Here is a 15,062-nt window from a genome sequence, read left to right as displayed (position 1 = left end):
GAATATTCTTCTTCCCACTCCTCCGTCCGCCTATGATAGGGCGACTTTCATTTAAGACCCTCCTCTTAATCGTACGAGCCAATGGGAGCTGTGTACAGTTTGACTTGTTATTCTACAACACAGGTGTCAAACACAAGGCCCGTGGGCCGAATCCGGCCCGCCGCATCATTTTCTGTGGCTAATGACTTGAAAGACGTGATCCTTTTCTTTAAATGGAAGAATAATTGCTTTGCTTTTATTTTGAAGGTTTCAAATTAAATGGATTTATGTTGTAATATTAGAGACATTTTCTTATGTACAATATTTTTACCCTCAAATAAACAATAATCAAATGCAAAGAGAGATATTTAACAATATGTTCGAGGAGTTTATAAAGTGTTTCCGGCCCTTTAAGAGGGCGGCCATGATGCTGATGTGGCCCACGGTGAAAATTAGTTTGACACCTCTGCTCTAGAGGTCAGATCAGTCTCAATAATTGAAAATGCAAACACAAAGATTCACAAATGTGCACAGAACAATTCACAAATATATTAGATTTACAAATGCACACAGAATAAATGTACAAATAAATTAGACTCTCCAATACTTTCCGATGCACACATAAATAAATGACCATTTCTTTGTTTGTGGGTTTTTGAGACTCCTCTGTTGTCGAGGCTCGATTCACAAATGCGTTCTTTTCAACATCGACTGGCCTGTAGCCAATCAGATGTCACTCCCACCGTCAGCCAATCGCATGAGCGCGTCTTGTGTTTGCGTTTGTGAGTCTGTGTGCGTTATTTAGTCTGACCCCGTATCCTCCACATCAGCTGGTGTTGGCCATGTGCCATGTTGCCAGGACACAGACACTCAGTCATGTGACTTCATCAAACCCCTCGAGCACGGTTTAGGACGTGGAACCCATTATTTGTGTTTCCGTGCAGCCTTCATGACGCCATACTTCAACTAGTGCGTCGTATTCGTAAATGGAGGCGTGGCTCGTGTTGTCAGACCTATAGCTCAGAGGCCTCAAGGCATCAGTCACGGTGAATAACCACGCCCTCTGGAGGAACGTGTGCTACGTCACCTCGGCTCACTCAATATTGATCCTTTGAAAACACGGTTTGGATTAAAAAAAAAAGAAAGAATAAATAACGATGAAAAAGATGCGAACAGGTCCACGCCGTGTTGCTCTCGGACATCAGGTCGGACTTGTATTGTCCAAAGACATCATCAGGTAAACGTCACACACTGTTGCTGGAGAGGAACATCAGGTTCAGTCATCAGTTGTCCCACGCTTTCCTCCTGCCCTGAACGTCATGCAGCCGACTCGGCCATCTTGGCTTTCGCCGCATTTCTTGCCCGGAGAGGACGCCGACATCTGGACCATCCGGAGGAGGGAGGAGGAAGAGGAGGTGGGGGGCAGGGAGGAGGAGGAGGCCGAGGAGGAGTAGCTGTGTTGGGGGGTGGAGGTGATGGCGAGGCGGTGCTGGCGTTGGGCCGGGCCGGCGTTAGCGTGGGATGACGACAAGGCGAGGAGGCTAGACGAGGAGAGGAGACGACTCAGATTCAGACACGGGATAAAAGACTGACGACAGGGAGAGGAGACAGGAAAGGAAGCGAGCGAAGGAGACGGGGAGCGAGGTGGGGAGTCTGAGGGAGAAGAAGAGGAGAGAGGACACGTAAGAGCCCGTTGCCTGGAAAGCTGGGCCGAGGAAGAAGGAGGCGGGCCGGAAGGACACTTTGAGGAGGAGGAGGACAGGCGTGGGAAGCTATGGCTGGTGTCTGAGCAGTGAGCAGACGGGTGGCTCCCAGAGCTGTGGCTCAAGGCGGGGATCTTAGAGGAAGGGCTCCTACCCCCGGAGGCTCCGCTGCTCCTCCTGGAAACACACACCACGGAGCAGGCCGCAGAGGAGGTCAGAGAGGAGGTCAGAGCCAACACACACACATGGGAGGAGGAGGAGAGGAGCACTCAGATCTGGTATTGCCAAGACCCTGCGAGGCTGGAACTGATACGAGTGCTCCAGCGAAAGGTCTTTACCAAAGAGACGTCTCTTAGTCCACGACCTGGAGTTACTGCAAATGACCGATTGGCAGAGCTCACCTGCCAACGCGCCGCCAGCTTCATCATCGGCCTCCTGACTGTGAACTGAAACCCTTGTTCCTTAAATCCACCCGAGAACCAGAGCGGCGGAGGTACTGCTGCCTCCACCGAGGTCCAGAGAGAGGCCACCAGCTCAGGAGTCACTGCTGACCTTTGGTTACATCAATAGATTTGGGCTTTTCAACATTGACTGAACGAAGTGGATCAATGGAAGTGACCAGTAGAATAGAGACCCTCCTTTAGTGGCCTGGAGCGACTCATCTAAAGACCTGCAGTCTGAGGAGGGGCTGCTCCTCTCCACCGACGCTGCATCATGGGGGTTTGATACCCCCCCCCCCCCCCTCTGCAGGGGCTCTGTGTGCAGGGTCACTAGCAGCATTGGGCTCACGTTGGGATGGTTTTGTAATCACTAAATGTGTACTAGTTTGGGATATGGGGCCATTGATGGGTATTATAGCTAAATCAGGGAGTGTGTGTTGAAGTGAAAGAGTTGAAGAGGGACGTGAAGAGACAGAAGAGCCACGACAAAAGACAGACATGCACCTCCACCCAAACTACACGTCAGACTCACTCAAATACAACTCACTCTTTTCTTCCAGCTATTGACTGAAGACTCTTCAAGTACAATTTCTAGTTTAGATGTAATTTTCTGATTCTCTTTGCAAATAAGATTACTCCACATTATTTAACCCAATTGTATCTTCTACCGCCTCTTCAATGTCTCAGGGACAACGAGAAGTCGATATGATGTACATTTTAATATCTGTATCACTTCAGCAGAATCCACCTGGATTCACCGGATGGATATAGATGTATGGATAGAGCTGTGGTACAACAGGTATCTGTCTGTAAAGATGATGAATCATTACGTTTAGTTCCACTCCACAGGCGTCTGTCCTGCTACGGACCACCAAGGGGACGGGTTGGCCTCGCTCGTTTACCTGGCCGGCCTGCTTCTGGCCCTCTGGCGTCTTCTCCGGTGAGCGGGAGGAAGGAGAGTCACGAGATCTGGAGTGGGGTTGCTGGGCAGAAGAGCCGGAGCTGCTGCTGGAGGTCTATCAGGAAGAGTCACGGACACGAGGTTAGTCAGTACCGAGCGATGACGTCATCGACCGACAGGTACAGACGCTGCATCGGTTGAAGAGACGAGGTGGACGAGTGCCAGTGAGACGGTCTGCAGGAGTCAACACATTCAACGCGGTTTTAAGAAATCTAATTTACAAGTTTATCTGCCGGGTTGATGACTCTGAACATGAGATCAACATGTTTTTATCAAATCCACACATTTGATAAAAACATGTATGTATTTTATTATATTTTAATGTTTTGTACTATCTGGACGTTGAGTCTGTACTAAAAGTTTGATTGACTGATTGATTGATTTTACAACAGCTGCAGAAGCATCAGATTCAAGCAGCTAATTAAGATCAATGATGACATCATTGAATTCCAAGTTATTCAACTCCAGTAGCACATGGAGGGGAGAAGTACACCTGAGTCCTCTCTACGGGAAGCAACGGAGTCCATCAGTCCAGGTTGGTAGAAAGGGATCAACAAACATATCTTTGAGACAATAGAACATTTTAACTCAACAGATTCAAAGACATGATGCAAGTCAACGGGGAATGTGTGTTTAGCAAATGATGCAATACATGTTTTACATGAGCTGGACATTTATAACAATTCCCCTTTATCACGAGGGAGCCATTCATGGAAGGAAGGGACTAACAGGACTAACAGGACTATCAGGACTATCAGGACTATCGGGACTATCAGGACTATCATGACTATCATGACTATCGGGACTATCAGGACTATCGGGACTATCATGACTATCAGGACTATCAGGACTATCGGGACTAACATGACTATCGGGACTATCATGACTATCAGGACTATCAGGACTATCGGGACTAACAGGACCATTAGGACTATCAGGACTATTAGGAGTAACATGACTATCAGGACTAACCGGATTATCGGGACTAACATGACTATCAGGACTATCAGGACTATTAGGAGTAACATGACTATCAGGACTATCAGGACTATTAGGAGTAACATGACTATCAGGACTATCAGGACTATCGGGACTATCAGGACTAACAGGACTATTAGGAGTAACATGACTATCAGGACTATCAGGACTATTAGGATGAACAGGACTATCAGGACTAACAGGACTATTAGGACTAACATGACTATCAGGACTATCAGGACTAACAGGACTATTAGGACTAACATGATTATCGGGACTAACATGACTATCAGGACTATCGGGACTAACAGGACTATTAGGACTAACATGACTATCAGGACTAACATGACTATCAGGACTAACATGACTATCAGGACTATCGGGACTATCTGGACTATCAAGACTATCGGGACTATCGGGACTAACAGGACTATCAGGACTATCGGGACTATCAGGACTAACAGGAATATTAGGAGTAACAGGACTATTAGGACTAACATGACTATCAGGACTATCAGGACGAACAGGACTATCAGGACTAACAGGACTATTAGGACTAACATGACTATCAGGACTATCAGGACTATCGGGACTATCTGGACTATCAAGACTATCGGGACTATCGGGACTAACAGGACTATCAGGACTATCTGGACTATCAGGACTATCGGGACTATCAGGACTATTAGGACTAACAGGACTATCGGGACTATCAGGACTATTAGGACTAACATGACTATCAGGACTATCAGGACTATCAAGACTATCGGGACTATCGGGACTAACAGGACTATTAGGACTAACATGACTATCAGGACTATCAAGACTATCGGGACTATCGGGACTAACAGGACTATCTGGACTATCGGGACTATCAGGACTATTAGGGCTAACAGGACTATCGGGACTATCAGGACTATTAGGGCTAACAGGACTATCGGGACTATCAGGACTATCAGGACTAACAGGACTATCAGGACTATCGGGACTAACAGGACTATCAGGACTATCAGGACTATCTGGACTATCAGGACTAACAGGACTATCGGGACTATCAGGACTATCAGGACTATCTGGACTATCGGGACTATCAGGACTATCGGGACTATCTCTCCTGGTGGGTGCAGGTTGTCCATTAAAGACATAATTATAGTCCAGCTGTCAGATCTGAGCCGATACAACACAAGGAATGAGCTGTTTCCTGTTCCGCCGGAGCTCTGTGTGCCAGAGATGACGATCTCTTAGACAATGCAAAACCCTTTACGGCGAAACCAGTACGAGTCAGTTCGTCATTTCTGGTACCAACGACCACCAAATGACCCCTAGCTGCAAACGAAGGATTGAAGAAGACGTAAGCGTAAAGTCAGAGCGGAGCGCCCACCACCAGCCCAGCTTCCCTGAAGAGGAACATCAGACCTGTTTCTTGGTGGAGGTTTTTCCTGAGTCCTGTGTAGCTTGGGGCTTGGCTCTCTTACTCTGAGGTGGATCGGGGCCCTTGAGGGTCTGAGACGCTGGCCTCTTGGACGGGCTCGTCTTCCTCTCTCGTTTGACTTTGCCTTGGAGCTGAGTCCTGTCCCTGGAGTCACAGGAGGAGTCAGGGGACGCAGGAGGTGAGGACACTTCGCTGGAGGGAGAAGAAGGGCCGGACACACTGTCCACGCTGATCTCCAACTGTTTAATGGACTCTTCTAGACTGTCCATGGAGTCCAACGTGCTCCTGCAGAGCTTCTCTAGCCGGCTGCCGGACTTTGAGGGTCTAGTATCAATGGAAGGGGAGACCTTGATGTCTCTATCACGGGCATTGTCTTCACCCACGTTGAGTTGTGTGGTACTGCTGGTCTTAACCCTCTTGGATTCTTGTGTTGGCTTCTTGGTCTCCTTCACTGGCTTGCTGTCCGATGCTTTGTCCTCCTCTTCCTCATAAACAACCACTTTGAGAGTCTTCTTTCCTGTTCTGGTCGTCCTGAGACGAATGGCTTGGCTAATTGCAGCCAGTTTGTTTTTGGGGAATTTGAATTTGAATTTCCTTTTGGTCTCTGGCGGTCTAGACGAGTCTGGTGTACCCTGGTCTCGTTTTTTTGGAATTGAGACACTATCTGCTGAAAGGATGTGATTGTGCGTCCGTAGAACATCATGACCTTTTCCTCCGGTATCCTTCATGTCAACGACTGTATTTATTTCAGTCATGCTTATTGTTCTCATGTTCTGTTTCTCTTCATCCGGCTTTGTCTCCTCTTCATCCAAGATATGTTCTGGAGAGACAATCCCATCAAGATCTTCCTCACATTCTAGGATAGTAGAGAGACGTTTGCAGGCTGACTGGATGTCCACAGGCTCATCCAAGAAAACAATAATAGGTGTCTTATCAGAGTCGTCACTGTCCTGGAAAGCTTGGTTGTCGTATGCCTGATAGGTGGGTTCGTCCCCAGTCTGTAAGTCAGAGTCCCACTTTCCAGCATCTCTGGACTCTGTCCTGACTCTTGGACTCCGGGTCTTGGAGATGGTACCCATTGTAGGTGGTGGACACTCATTTGTAATTTGTGAAATTGGGCTATACAAATAAACTGAATTGAATTGAATTGAATCGTCCCAAATCGGGGGGCTCATGCTACTTCCTTCTCCTGTGTATTGCGATGGGTCCCCGGATACCTGCGGGGTGGCTTGCTGGTCTAGCTTGCTGCTGTCAGTCAGGCTGGGTGGAGGTCTTAGGACCGGAGAAGAAGCTTCACCCTCCTGACCTGGGCTCAGGGACCGGTCCTGCTGGAACTCTATCCCTCTGTCCTCTGGGCTGTGTTCTTTTTCTAACGTTAATACGACCGTCACATTGGACTTCTTCTCAGATGGTAAACCATGAACAACATTGTGTAGAGTAACAATTGTTGTACACTTGACCTTCTTGTCTGCGGAGGCCGGGCAGCACATCTGACCAACAACCTCCTCGTTAACTGGATCAGAACTCTCCCCAGACAGATCCTTCTCTTTTTGAACAGATGGGACTCGAAGTACCTCCATCTTCTTGGTGGAAGAATCTAGTTCACCCACAGTCTCCTCTGGGACTTTACGCTGATTCACATCGCCTCTCCTAACTTCAACGTGGTCTTCCAGTCCGGCTGCTGTTCTGACTTCATGAGGGCAGCCATGTGTACTTCCTGTCTGAGGAGTTGACTGGTGGTCTGATGTTCTTACTTCTCCTTTCCATTGCTTATTCCCACCTGGCAAATGATTCCTATTTGACAGTTCTGTAGTCACCTATAATTAGAAAAGGCAAGGTCAAATAATTCATACTTTGAAAATGAAGAATACTTAATCTTAAATTTAGTCTCTTATATCCAAGTATGAGTAAAATATACAATACATTACCTACAAGATAGTCCTAAAGGATTGTTCGATGACTGGAACAATCCTTAAGAGGCTAAAATTCTTTATCTGCACAAAGACCGATACCCTCATACTGCTGGCTGGTCCCTGACATGTTTTGTTCAGATGGAGAACAGCTCCGTATCACAACTAAGCAGGAGTGGTTTGGTTTCAGGTTCCAATGAGACACGACAAGTACGATCCAAGAAGTCCAATGACTGATCAGAGGGCTTAGATAGTCTTAAAACATATCAGAAGGCCCTCCGTGATGCCAGAGCAGCCTCTTACTCATCAGGACTAGAAGAAGAACCAGACCAGGTTTCTCTTTAGCTCTGTAGCTGACAGAGAGTCACAGCTCTGTGGAGCCCAGTATTCCTATAGACCTCAGTGGCAATGACTTCATGAACTTCTTTAATGAAAAGATTCTAACTATTAGAGGCCCCATCTACCTGTCTCCTGGACCCAGTCTACCTGTCTCCTGGACCCCGTCGACCTGTCTCCTGGACCCCGTCTACCTGTCTCTTGGACCCCGTCTACCTGTCTCTAGGACCCCGTCTACCTGTCTCTAGGACCCTGTCTACCTGTCTCCTGGACCCTGTCTACCTGTCTCTAGGACCCCGTCTACCTGTCTCTAGACCCCGTCTACCTGTCTCTTGGACCCCGTCTACCTGTCTCTTGGACCCCGCTCACCTGTCTCTAGGACCCCGCTCTACCTGTCTCTAGACCCCTGTCTACCTCTTGGACCCCTGCCTACCTGTCTCTTGGACCCCTGTCTCACCTGTCTCTTGGACCCCGCTCACCTGTCTCTAGGACCCCGCCTCACCTGTCTCTAGGACCTCTTGCCCACTGGACCTGTCTACCTGTCTCTAGGACCCCGTCTACCTGTCTCTTGGACCCCCGCCCACCTGTCTCTAGGACCCCGTCTCACCTGTCTCTTGGACCCTCATCTACCTGTCTCTTGGACCTCTGCCTACCTGTCTCTAGACCCCTGTCTCACCTGTCTCTAGACCCCATCTACCTGTCTCTAGGACCCCGTCCTACCTGTCTCTAGGACCCTGTCTACCTGTCTCTGGACCCCGTCTACCTGTCTCTAGACCCCGCCTACCTGTCTCTTGGACCCCATCTACCTGTCTCTAGACCCCTGCCTACCTGTCTCTTGGACCCCGTCTACCTGTCTCTAGGACCCCGTCCTCACCTGTTTCTTGGACCCCGCCTACCTGTTTCTTGGACCCTGTCTCAACACCTGTCTCTAGGACCCCGTCCTTCACCTGTCTCTAGACCCGGTCTACCTGTCTCAGGACCCTGTCATCACCTGTCTCTAGACCCCGTCTACCTGTCTCTAGGGACCCCGCCTACCTGTCTCTAGGACCCGATGCCTACCTGTCTCTCAGACCACCTGTCTACCTGTCTCTAGACCCCTGTCCTCACCTGTCTCTAGGACCCCATCTACCTGTCTCTAGACCCCGTCTGCACCTGTCTCTTGGACCCCATCTACCTGTCTCTAGACCCCTGCCTACCTGTCTCTTGGACCCCGTCTCACCTGTCTCCCTGGACCCCGATCTACCTGTCTCTAGGACCGGCTCTACCTGTCTCTTGGACCCCGCCTACCTGTCTCCTGGACCCCGCTCTACCTGTCTCTCTGGACCCTCAGTCTACCTGTCTCTAGGACCCGCCTCTACCTGTCTCTTGGACCCTGTCTACCTGGGTCTCTTGGACCCTGCCTACCTGTCTCTCAGGACCCCGTCTACCTGTCTCTAAGACCCCGTCTACCTGTCTCTTGGACCTGCGTCTTCACCTGTCTCTTAGACCCCGTCCTACCTGTCTCTAGGACCCCGATCTACCTGTTTTGCTTGGACCCCGTCTACCTGTCTCTAGGACGTCTACCTGTCTCTAGGACCCCGATCTACCTGTTTCTTGGACCCCGTCTACCTGTCTCTAAGGCCCGTCTACCTGTCTCTAGGACCCCGTCTACCTATCTGGGACCCCGTCTACCTGTTTCTTGGGCCCGATCTACCTGTCTCCCTAGGACCCGTCTACCTGTCTCTCCTAGGACCCCGTCTGCCTGTCTCTAGACCCCATTCCTGTCTCTAGGACCCCGTCTACCATTTCTTGGACCCCGTCTACCAATATAGACCCGATCTACTGTCTCTGGGACCCCGTCTGCTGTCTCTGAACCCGTCTACCTGTCTCTGAGCCCGTCTACCTGTCTCCTAGGGACCCGTTTACCTGTCTCTGAACCCGATCTGTCTCTTGGACCCGTCTACCTGTCTCTGGGACCCATTACCTGTCTCTAGACCCCGTCTACCTGTCTCTAGGACCCCGTCTACCTGTTTCTTGGACCCCGTCTACCTGTCTCTTGGACCTCGTCTACCTGTCTCTTAGACCCCGTCTACCTGTCTCTATTAGATATTATCAATGTGATAACAGGCCATGTACCACATTCCTTCAGTAGCTGTAAGTATATCTCTCCTGAAGAAGCCGCTCTGGATCCAGAGGTGTGTGGGTGTGTGTGTGTGTGTGTGTGTGTGGGTGTGTGTGTGTGTGCCCCCAGTTAAAAGAAAATGAAAGACTTGAGAAGACAACGCAGGGTGGAAAGCAGACGTTTATTAATTCATAAAAGCAGTTATAGAGTAGGAACAGTCATGTGACCAGAGATCCAGCAGCGACGATACGAGAGACGCTGGCAGGGGGAAGACGTTTAGGACAGAGATGAAGGTATGGTCTTCAAAAAGAGAGGCAGAGGTTACAGGAAGGAAGCACTGGTGGACCTGGATGACATCTTGATGTTATGTCACCAACATTAGGAACAGGAAGTGAATCAGAAAGGTTTGCTTGGTATGTCCTGTTAATGTGTTAGAGTGTCATTGTACTGTGAAAACCAGGAGAAGCTGAGCAGACATAGGGGGCGGATCCCCAAGCTCAGGTTGGGGAGGAGCTAGAGGGAGTCCAGTGCAGGTGCTGCAGCCAATAGGTACCTGGCATTGGTCACACCTGCAGCCCATCAGTTAATTAGAGGGAGGAGGAGCATATGTTCACAGAGCTGGGAGAACCTCCTGAACCTCTAGAGAGGAGGTGATCCAGCAGACTGAACAGGAGGCTACTAGAACCTCCTGGCCCTCTAGAGAGGAGGTGACCCAGCAGACTGAACAGGAGGCTACTAGAACCTCCTGGACCTCTGGGAGGAGGTGATCCAACAGACTGAACGGGAGGCTACTAGAACCTCCTGGCCCTCTAGAGAGGAGGTGACCCAGCAGACTGAACAGGAGGCTACTAGAACCTCCTGGACCTCTAGAGAGGAGGTGACCCAGCAGACTGAACAGGAGGCTAATAGAACCTCCTGAACCTCTAGAGAGGAGGTGATACCTCCTGGACCTCTAGAGAGGAGGTGACCCAGCAGACTGAACAGGAGGCTACTAGAACCTCCTGGACCTCTAGAGAGGAGGTGATACCTCCTGGACCTCTAGATAGGAGGTGATACCTCCTGGCCCTCTAGAGAGGAGGTGACCCAGCAGACTGAACAGGAGGCTACTAGCACCTCCTGGACCTCTAGAGAGGAGGTGATACCTCCTGGCCCTCTAGAGAGGAGGTGTCCCAGCAGACTGAACAGGAGGCTACTAGCACCTCCTGGACCTCCCTTAATGTGGCCCTGTGAGCACCATGAGGCGTAGTTTGTTTTTCATTGTTTGTTAACCCCTCTGTTATTTCTTTTATATCACTCTGTCTCCAGAGTACAGAGTGATACGTGATATAAGAAAGACGAGGAGCAAAGAGGCCACGAGTCATAAAGGCTCAATGATGTTACTCCAGATGTTAGCGGCTGTGAGAAGCAGCAACACATCAGGGTGAGAGGAGTACCAGAGAACATCCCTCAGCTCTACTGGTGAAGGGATCCTCTGGTGGTAACAGATTGTAACGTCACAAATTATGATTTTTAACTTTGTAACATAAAACTTATTTTTTTGGCAGAAGCCGTCCTGTACCCAGGTGAGCTACTCTACCCTCCAGAAGGTGCAGTACCTCCTATTCAAAGCCAGCAGACCTTCTCAATATGCCGCTCTGAGCTGTGTTCATAGTGCTCAGAGGCTTTCTCGTTACCTTGGACTCCATCTCACGGCGGTGGAGCTCAGAAGGGCTTCCATCCCCTCGGCTCCCCTCATCCCTCAGAGGGCATTTCTGGAACACCTGCATGGAAGGGACAGAGGGTCCATGATGAGGACTAAGGTCACAGGGGGGTCAGAAGTAAAAACCTTTCATTCATGCTGTAATGTGTAGAATTGATGGAGGATATATATATATATATAGAGAGAGAGAGAGAGAGAGACAGAGATGGAGAATATTTATTAGTACTAAAAACATATCCAATTCCCCAATTGTTATTACAATGATTGTCAGATGTGGTCTCCTGATACTTTCCCTGGTTGAGTATTTGATCTGCTTGAGTTTGAAGAAACATCATTTAGTTGACATACCTGCAGCTCTTTCATGAAGCCCTTTTCCCCCTATCTCAAAGGCTGGGAACTCTCTTACTCTTTTAAAACCCTTTTTTCCCCCACCCCTAAACCCCCCCCTTTTTTTTAAGGCCCTGGGGAACCTCATCTCCTTCTCTATCTCTAAGGCTCCTGGGACCTATCTCCTTACCCCTCTAAGGCCTTTTTTTTCCCTTTCCTACTCTGGGCCCCCCTTTTTCCCCTAACCCCTCCTCATCCCCCTTACTTTTAGGGGAACCTCATCTCCTTCTCTTCTCTGGTCCAGAAACCTCTCCCCTTCTCTTCTTTTAAAACCCTATTCCTTCTCTTCTCAAATTTTTTTTTCCCCCATTTTTTTTTCCCCCAGGTTAAACCCCTCTTCTAAAAATTTAAATTTCCCCTTTCCCTTTTCCCCTTTTAAATTTTTACCCTGGAACCTACCCTTTCTTTCCTAACCCCTAAAAACCCACCCCTTTCTTTCACTCCCCCATCCCCTTACTCCTAAGGCCCTTTCCCTTTACTCTTCTCCTTCTCTAAGGAACCCCATCCCCTCTTATCCTGGGCCCTATTTCCCTTCTCTTTCTAAGGCCCTGGGAAACCCTCATCTCCTTACTCTTCTTGGCCCCGAGCCTCATCTCCTACTCATCTCTAGGCTCCTAAAACCTCACTTCTCATCTCTAAGGCCCCTTTACCATCCCTATTTTCCTAACCTCTTCCTTACTCCTAAGGGCCCCAGACCTCATCTCCTTACCCCCTTTAACCCCTGACCTCTTTTTCTCTTCTCTACTCCAAACCTCATCTCCTCTTTTCCAAACCCTAAACCTCTCCTCTCTTCTTGGCTCGGACCTCATCTCTCTTCTCTACTCTACCTCAAATCCTTCTCTTCTCTATCTCTAAACCTTCTAGAAAATCCTACTTCCTGTCTACCTCATCCACCTCATCTTTGAACCTCATCTCCTTACTCTTCTCTAAGGCTCTAAGAACCTCATCCCTTCTCTATCTCAAAGGCTCTGGACCTCTTTCCCTCCTCTATCTCTGCTCCTGAGAACCTCATCTCCTCTCTATCTCTCAAGACCCCAACCTCTCTCCTTACCTATCTCACTCCTGGGACCTCATCTCCCCTCTACTCCTGGCCACCCCCTTTTACTCTACTCCCTGGAACCTATCCCCTTTATCTTTCTAACCCTAGAGGAACCTCCTCTTCCTTACTCCTCCCCTGCTTCCTATCTCCTCGGACCATCTCCTTTCTCTCTAACCTCAGGCTCCTTCTCTACTCACCGTCTCCTACCCCGGCCTCCCCTTACCCTAAACCTGGGGAACCTCTCCTTACTCTATCTCTAGGCGGCCCCTGCCTACCTTTTTAAGGAACCCAACCTCTCTCCCCTTCTTCCAAGCCCTCATACCTGTCTCCTTCCCCTGCCCTTAGGTCCGGGAAAACCCTCTCCTTCTCTACCGACCTGAGACTTTTTTTCCCCCTGCTCTACCCCTTTCCCTTCCTCCCTTACCATCTCTAACCCCTAAAACCTTTTCCCTTCTCCCCCTGCTCCTGAACCCCTCTCCTTTATCTTCTTCAGACTCTCCTCCTCTCTGCCATCCCTAGACCCTCTCCTTCTCTAGCTCCCGACCCCTTCCTTTTCCTAGACCCTTTATTCTCTGCCCCTTACCTGCCTCCCCTTTTTCTGGACCCCTCTACCTGTCTCAACCCGTCACCTTCTCACCCTTCCCTTGACCCCGTCTACCTCTAACCGTCTCCTGTCTAGCCCCTCTACCTGCTCGGACCCTCTACCGTCTCAAACCCGTCTCCTTCCCCCTCTCCTGTTTTAGGACCCGACCTGTCTCTACCGACCCTCTAACCCTTTTGCTCTGCCCCCTCTACCTGCTCTAGGACCTCTCCCCTCTCCTGTCTCTAGGCCGCCTTCTGGACCCCTACCTGTCTCTAACCGCTACGCCTGCCCTCAAACCCCTCTCTCTCTTTTTGGACCCCGTCTCCTTCTCTAAAAACCCTACCTGTCTTTTGCCCGCTTTTGCTCTGGACCCGCTACCTGTCTCTGGCCCTTCGCCCAAACCCCGTCTCCTGGCTCTTCTCCCCTCTCCGCTCAAACCCGTCTACCTGTTAACCCTCCCCCTTCCGGGTCCTACACCTCCATCCCTTCTCCTTTTCTACCCCTCTACCTTGTCTCTACCTCTACTCCTGCCCCTGCTCTGCCCCGCTACCTTTGGCCCCTCTCTGTCTCTAACCCGCTCCTCCGCTCTGCCCCCCTCTACCTGTCTGCCCCGGCCCTGTCTCTACCCCGTCTACCTGGCCCTGGGAACCCCTCACCTTCTCTACCCTCTACCTGTCTCTGGCCCCCTCTCCTGTCTCTGGCCCCGGCCCTTCTCTTCCCCTTCTCTTCTCAGACCCCTACCTGCCTGACCCCCCCTTTCTCTAAGCCTACCGCTCTCCCCTCTACTTCTCAGGCCCCCTGACCTGCCCCCCTCCTCCAGACCCTCTCCTTCCTGGACCCGTCTCCTTCCTCTGCCCCCCTTACCTTCTCCTCCCCCCACGCCCCTTTTACCCTCTACCTGTCTCTAGGAAACCCCGTTCCTTTTCCTCTTACGGGTTGGCTCCCTTCCTCGGACCCCGTCTACCTTTCTGACCCGTCTACCTGTCTCTGGACCCCTCTCCTTCTCTAGACCCCGTCTACCTGTCTCTAGCACCTTCTGGCCCCCCTTTCACCCCGTCTCCCTGTCTCAGACCCCGTCTACCTGTCTCTGGACCCCGTTACCTGTCTCTAGACCCCGTCTCCTTCTGCCCCGTTTTCCTTCTTGCCCCCTCTACCTGTCTCGCCCCTCACCTGTCTCTAGCCCCGTCTACCTTTTCTGACCCCTTTCCCTCCTCGGCCCCGTCTACCTGTCTCTCCCCGTTGCTACCGTCTCTCCCTCCCTTCCTTCCCCCGCCCGTTCGACCCCGTCCCCGGCCAAACCCCTGTCTCTGGACCCGTCTACCTGTCTAGACCCCGTCTACCTGTTCTAGCCCGTCTCCTGTCTCTACCCGTCTCCGTTCTAGACCCGTCTACCTGTCTCTTGGACCCGCCCCTTCTAACCTATTTTGGACCCCGTCTACGTCTTTTGGCCCGTCTACCTTCTCTGACCCCGTCTACCTGTCTCTAGCCCCGTCTACCGCTCTTACCCCTACCTG

General features: G+C 50.5%; 1 protein-coding gene across 7 annotated transcripts; it reads right to left on the bottom strand.

Annotated features, from left to right (window-relative positions):
* Window positions 1-508: 508 nt before the first annotated feature.
* LOC130197856 (uncharacterized) lies at window positions 509-11,601 on the bottom strand. Of its 7 annotated transcripts, XR_008832530.1 has the most exons (5): window positions 11,514-11,588; window positions 5,478-7,310; window positions 3,025-3,138; window positions 2,084-2,234; window positions 509-1,859 (listed from the first exon to the last, which is right to left on the bottom strand). XR_008832530.1 is itself a non-coding variant. In XM_056420802.1 (4 exons), exons 1-4 carry the CDS (start codon window positions 11,573-11,575, stop codon window positions 1,833-1,835), a joined length of 354 nt encoding a protein of 117 aa, XP_056276777.1. In that variant the 5' UTR covers window positions 11,576-11,601; the 3' UTR covers window positions 509-1,832. The 7 variants fall into 7 exon arrangements, 6 of the variants coding, with proteins under 6 accessions (XP_056276777.1, XP_056276774.1, XP_056276772.1 ...); XM_056420802.1 differs by lacking the exon at window positions 5,478-7,310 and having other exon boundaries at window positions 11,514-11,601; XM_056420799.1 differs by lacking the exon at window positions 2,084-2,234.
* Window positions 11,602-15,062: the final 3,461 nt, after the last annotated feature.

The sequence above is a fragment of the Pseudoliparis swirei genome, chromosome 8 (genome assembly GCF_029220125.1).
Source record: "Pseudoliparis swirei isolate HS2019 ecotype Mariana Trench chromosome 8, NWPU_hadal_v1, whole genome shotgun sequence".
NCBI lineage: Eukaryota > Metazoa > Chordata > Actinopteri > Perciformes > Liparidae > Pseudoliparis > Pseudoliparis swirei.
The sequence above is the reverse complement of the archived record's forward strand: the minus strand, read 5'-3'. Positions and strand labels throughout refer to the sequence as shown.